This window comes from Parasteatoda tepidariorum, chromosome 8 (genome assembly GCF_982258835.1).
Source record: "Parasteatoda tepidariorum strain Cologne lab strain chromosome 8, Ptep-v5.0, whole genome shotgun sequence".
In the NCBI taxonomy this organism is placed as follows: Eukaryota; Metazoa; Arthropoda; class Arachnida; order Araneae; family Theridiidae; genus Parasteatoda; species Parasteatoda tepidariorum.
In genome coordinates, this window is record NC_141762.1 from 50,563,759 (window position 1) to 50,570,684 (window position 6,926).

Sequence of the window (6,926 nt, forward strand, 5' to 3'; positions counted from 1 at the left end):
GTGTATATTTTTATTAATGAAAATTTAATTCTTGTAGGTCCATCTGGTGCACTCCCAAAACGAGTTTTGCAAAGAGGAAATTTAAAACGTGAGCAATCGTTCGATTCTTTGTTTTGGGAGTTAAAATCAAGTTCACCTAGGCATGATTTTCTGCCACGCGATGACCTGCAGCGACAACCACTATCTTTTTCCAATTCTGGTGGAAACAGTGTGTGGGATGGTACCAAAGGTAGAGGTGTTCTTCGACCATCTGACACTCTTGGTATGCAACCAAAACCGAAACTTGCCAAAAACAAACTGCTCAAAAAACAGCAAAGTATGTTTGCTTTTTTTCCAGAACATAATCAATCGCAGCAAAATTTAGTAAGAGACCAAGAAGCAAGAAAGGCAGACTTGCTCGCTAGAATTCAATCTGCCAATCGACAACTTCTGGATTCACCAGCAGAAAACCCTGGTGAATTAAATGGTGATAAAGAACAGAAAGGAGCAGATGTTACAGATTCCACAGTATGTTGCATTGCATAATTTGCTTACTAAAGAAATATGTAAGATTTTTTCAGTTTCAAATAATGTCCAAAGAGGCCAAGTTCAGCATACGAGGTGTATTTAAAAAAACTAAATACTATTTTATACAACAAATACTGATCAAATTCTAGTCATTTAAAAAAAAAAAACTTCTACTGTATTTTATTTCATATTGTTCATCACTGGTATGCAAATGAAGAAATCGCTCCCAAAATTCATCATTAGTTAAAATATTACATCTAAATACAATAATGCCATGCATAAACATTTAGCAGTGTATATATTTTATGAATTGAGTTTTTTTTATAACTATAGACTAATTTAAAGAAAAATGATTTTGCAGATAAATTATATTTTGTCATCCACATATCTTTTAAAAATTCAACTAATGTACATATGACAACGAATTCTAGGAAAATCTTAAACTGTTTTGGTTCTATAATATTTTGCCTTTCTAAAAAGTTATCCACACTACAGAAGTAATTGACAACACCATGTATATGAGGTTGTCAATCGGTGCTAACTCAAGTTAGCAAGTACAGTGACTATTGTAAGAAATTAAAGTAACTGTCTTCAACCAAATTCGGGGAAGACCCGACTTGTTTAATTAATTATCCTGGAGGAATTGAACACAGCTGAAATTTCATGGTTGCTTAACAACACGAAAAAAAGTGTATTCACGTGTTAAGGATTTTTCTGATTCCAGCAAATAATTATGAAACAACTCAATGAATAACTTAATGAAATTATGTTGAACTATAAAACTTTATAATCATTTAGCACAACTTATTACAGTCACGTTATTTATATTTTGCTTTTAACTGAATCCTGCTGCTTATAAAATTTACCTCAGATTAATATCAAACATTAATTGAAAAAATAATAATACAAAATAATTATCCAAACGTGATGATATATTTTCATTCCCATTCAACAATACTGCTTTTTGAATAGGTAGTAGAACTGAGTATTGCAGAAATTCAAAATCAGAATTTATAAAAAAATATGCATAGTTTTTAAATACATAGTACGAAGCATAAATTATCGATAAAGTATTTTATTGGCAAACAAAGATATTTTATAGAGAAAATTTAATAATGCATAAATTAAAATTTTATTTTAATCTTTTAATACTCATAATTTTGATGAATGATGCATTCAATTTTATTCGCAGTGATTATTCTAAGATGTGAATATAACTATTATTGATATATGTGTAACTACTAATTATGTGTAACTATTATTGATATAATGTAACTTCTAAGATTGATATGAAGGTAATATTGCTTTAATATAAAGTGGTTTGATTTTTCAAAAAGCTAATTTCAACATTTTATAACACAGTTTAAACATTTTTATGTTTATCTGATGTGTTGCATTGATAGAAAAAATAATTTTGAAAATTTAAAATTCCTTTACTGAAAAAATGAGAGAAATCATATTGTTAGCTTAAAGTGATCAATGCTTAGTATGACAATCATAAAAACCATGGAACAAAACTATTTGTTATAATTCTGAATTTACTTTTAAGTTAAAAATATTTCTGATTTCAAAAACTACATAAATATACATTTAATCACTATTATCATGGAGTTTTAATTATAGAATTAATGAAATTGCAAACATTAAGCTACAATTTCACTTTCTAGTCTTTTTTTTCTGATAGAAAACTTTTTCAAGAGTTGCTCTAAACTATGGTCTTCCATTACAAAAAGTAACAAATCCTTTATCACAAACCTTAAATCAGCTTAAAATTTTACTAAGGTAAAAGAAAATTATAATTTTTAATCATTGATAAATTGCTTACAAGAAAACTACAAATAATTATTTTGCAAATTTTCTTAATTAAAATGAATAAATACTCATGAATTTGAGGACCTTTTATCTTTATAATTATTTCTGAAGCAAAGCTGTTCAAAGCCATGGAGGAATTATAAAAAGTAAATTGATCAAAAAGTTTCAACCATTTCAACCGAGAGAAATTTTTACTTTTTTCATTGAAAAATTTTTGATCAATCAAAAATACAAAAGTAAATTAAATTTTGATTGATTGAAAAATAAAAATCTGTTCATTAAACAAATATCATTACCTATTATGAAAGACAATTTCTTTGGGAGACTCTGAATTAAAGTACTTCCACAGAAATTTCATTGACATAAAAACATATATAGCATGAATAATTTAAAATATTGTTCTGAAAATATACCTTAGTCTGAATCATTATTTTCTTGTAGATTAAATAGAATTACGATTAATTTTATAATAAATGAGTAGTTTTGTTCAAGAAAATAACAAGGAAACTGTGTTAACTTTGCTATTACATATGGTGCTTGCTATTGATTAAACCCTAATGAACTCACATCACATTCAGGAAATATGCCAAAATTTTATAATATGCAAATAGAAAAGCACTATTCATAACAAAATTTTAATCAAATAAATTATTAATTTATCCCTATAATTTACAAATACTCTTAGTGATTTACAGCATTATCATAAATTTTGAAAATTTGATTTAACCTAGAAGACTAGTTCAAAGATAGAAAATAACCGTTTAAGATAATCTAACCATATTAAAAATTTGACAATAATGCATTTAAAAGCAGCTTCAAAAATTTAACTTTCAACTCTGGTTGAACAATTCACATTTCTGAAATATAAAGAATTTAAAATATTAATACATCTTGAAATATTTGAAAATTTTAAACACCCATAGCTTGAATTTGTTGGGAACATTAACTTGCCTTAAAACATTCTCAACAATGACAATATTTCTATAAATCAAATAATAAAAGTTTACACCAAAGTAATGTTATAATTTTATGTTCTTAAAATATTCTTTCAAAAATGCAATTTCTTTAGCTAGTTTTACTGGTATCTCAGTAAATAAAAATTAATGCAAAAAATTATAAAACTTTTAATGTAAAAGAAAAAAAAACTTGAAATGTTATTCAAATATAAACACAATTTCCTTGCTATGTATATATTATTTTGTGATTCAAGTAGTTTAAGACCCATAGATTTATGTACCTAATGTGATCAATTTTACATTGTGTTAAATGTTATTTACATGATAGTAACTATGTAGTCCTTAAATGTTTGCCTTCACCAATTTCTAGTTTCAACAGCCATAAATGTGTGGTGCACAAAGTACAACAGAGCTTGTGTATATAGCGAAAAAAAATTAAAAAGTTAAAATTTTATAGAAATATTAGAAAAATAAATTGAAGAACATTATTTAAGTAGAATGCACTAGAATGATAAACTATATGAATGATTAATAATTGATCGAAGGATAGTTATAAACTGAATTATTAAAATTGATACTTATACAGTTTGTATCCTTATAGTAAGACATATTATAAACAAAAATTATAAATTTTAAAGGTAAATAGATAACATTAGAATTAAAGATAACTTTTTATACAGATACATCCTTCCATTTTTGTACTTCTGCATTAACCAAAAAAATTCACAAAAATTATTAAAATGACTTTAAACATTTCTGTCTTTGTGTTAGAGAAAGTAGCGAAATTACCAAGTATATATTAATTCAAAACCTTAAAAAATTTATTTGTTAATGACAACAGAAGTATTAAAAAAAATTGTTGGAAATATAAAACATTAATAAAAATAACTAAAATAAGAGGAATTATATAAATAGAATTAAGAAATTAACTTTACATAGAGAATATGAATTGTGACTAAATTTAAAAATTTTTCTTAATAAAATACTAACATTATAGCTTTCTGTTTATTGTAAATTTAAAAGGAAAAATATTAAGTTTTGTTAATTTTAAAGCACTTGTAGCATTATATGAGAAACACATCTTGACACATTTTCATTTACTTTATGTCACATTACATTTGTATATTAAAATTATATTTTAATAAATAGAAAATGGATTATTTTCTACAAATAAAGGCTATTTTCAGGAAGTGAAAATAAAAAAAAATTGTGTTTGGCATTTCAAATATTTTTTAGTTATATGATACACAAGAAAGTACTAGACAAATCAAAATTGCCATGCTTAAAATTTAAAATATACTAAACTTATCATAAGTTTTAACTAAAGGGATGAAATGATAACAAAGTGCAAGAATAATTTTAATATAATATAATACTATTAAATAAACATAAATAATTTTAATTATAAATATTTTTGAACCATATTTGCATAAATAAAACTTAAATAACTAAATATTTTCTAAAAAATGTCCTATAAAAAGAAATAAAAGTACTTATTAATACATTTTAAAAAAATAAATAAACTTCATAAATTAAAAAGATTTTATTCTCTCACAATGCGGGGAAGATAAGTGAGGGAATGAGCATTGTTTGCTTCTGAAGTTTATTTCCATTCATAAAATTAAAATAGCAATATATATTCTTAAATTATCTGATTAGAGAAAATAATAACACTTATAAATACATTTTTAAAAATAAATAAACTTCAAAATTAAAAAAGTAACATTCTCTCACAATGTGCGAATGCTAAAACAAGTTTTGTTTGTTTCTGAAATTTATCCCCAGTAATAAACTTAACAATACATATTTTATAACAGTCCCATCACGGGAAATTAAAACATTCATTAATACTTTTAAAAAAAATTAACTTCATAAATTTGAGTGATGGAATGGGGATGTCATCTTAACTCTTATTTAATTTGTTTATTCAGTTTCTTTTTACACACTGAGAAACTTCTCCAAATTTATTAAAATTTGTTTTGCAGTTTTATCAGACCATGTACTTTGTTTCTGTCCAAATAATGATGCCATCGACCTGAAACATCCTGAATCGCTTTGGGTGAAAGAAAAATATGAATTGTTAGTTTAAACTTTTTTCCTGAATTAAAAACCAATCTAAAGACCAAAAAAATTAACTTAATACATAGAAACAACCCTACAAGTGTTAATTTTAAAAGGTAAAAGTTGAAGAACAAGAAAAGTATGTTATTTCAATAAGAAATAATGTTTGTTATATTTGCAGAGTGTAGAAGTTAAGAGAGAGGGAATGAAATTTCAGAAGATTAAAAATAAATAAAACATATTTATTTTAAATACTTCAAACTTTTGAGATAATAGAATAAAAAAATCTTTGAACTATACATTGAACCAATAGCTTATTAAGAATTTTATAGGGAAAAAATAAATATCTTTCATTTATATCATTTTAGCCTATTTGAAGATAATAATCCAAATATGAGTTGGAAGATTCAGTGCAAGCCTTTCAAATGTTTGAGAATGAAAGATATAACTAAAATTTAGAGATATGTCACACTCAAAGATTGTCTAGAAAGTTTAAAAATAATTTTATTACGAATGCATTTATGAACTATTTGAATCAAAAATATAGAATTTAAACATAGAAATATGCTAAAGAGGGGAGGGGTTATATGAAAGAAAATTTATCAATTTATTTCATTTAGGTAATTATTTATTTGCTTTATATTTGTTGTTGTTTTATTAGTTTAAAAATTACTATTTTAGTAGAACAAGATAGAATGACCCACATTGACTGAGGTATATATGATTAAACATTGAAACTGCACGTTAGAGAGAAATATTTTTACACATATAATTGACCAAATTTTAAAAAAAATCTTAAAAATTAATCTTGTTAACAATCTACATTCAGATAAAATATACAGAAAGCCTAAAATCTATTTATTATACAGAAAAAAAAAACAATTTTAGCCTTCAAGATTACCATAAAAGTATTTCAAATGAATCAAACGCTAATTGTTTTATATAGGCAACATTAGAAATATTGTTCATTTGCATCATCACCACCTACATGCACCTGTGAAGCACTCAACCATAATATGTATAAATTGTTTGCACAGCTTTGAGTGTTGAAATGTGTTCAAAGTGTTTATCAGCATTGTAGATATATTTGTATGGCTGATATAATAAATATATTTGCATTCTTTCAAAATGTGTTCTGTATTAATATACATATTTGCCCTTTCAGTTAAGCAAGTCTGACAACAGATTCTACTTTCTTTACCAATCTCTATTTGACCTAGAGAGAATTATATGAATGCCTATTTATAAAGTAAATAAATTATGTAGATAAATTGTCTTCCCCTTCAGATCAATGTCTTAATTGAAGTGGCCCCATGAATGAGTAGTACTGCCATCCATCCCTGGGTTTCTGAGCTAAGACGCACTTTTACCCTTGTGGTGCTTTCTTCTCAAACGAAAGGCTTACCTTCCTAACTTAACTCGCAAAAGGCAAATGACTGTTGAGTTTGGCCTGCCCAAGTGTCATTTGAAGCAACAACAGCATGATTTAGATTACTGACTGTTTCATTTTATTCATGAAGTCTTGCCTTACGGAGCTTATTTATGGAATTTTTATCTTTGAGGTAAAGTACTTTTAAAAAATACTTAAAA

The 6,926-nt window shown here is 25.4% G+C and overlaps 1 protein-coding gene across 4 annotated transcripts in view; it reads left to right on the forward strand.

Moving 5' to 3' along the window:
• The window catches only part of LOC107456032 (protein qui-1), a 246,807-nt gene extending 243,375 nt beyond the window's left edge, over nt 1–3,432 (forward strand). For all 4 annotated transcript variants that reach the window (XM_016073796.4, XM_071181411.2, XM_016073797.4 and 1 more), the window contains one exon: nt 38–3,432. In XM_016073796.4, coding sequence (XP_015929282.2) covers nt 38–525 — 488 coding nt within the window. In that variant the 3' untranslated portion in view covers nt 526–3,432. The remainder of the gene's footprint in view (nt 1–37) is intronic.
• Nucleotides 3,433–6,926: the final 3,494 nt, after the last annotated feature.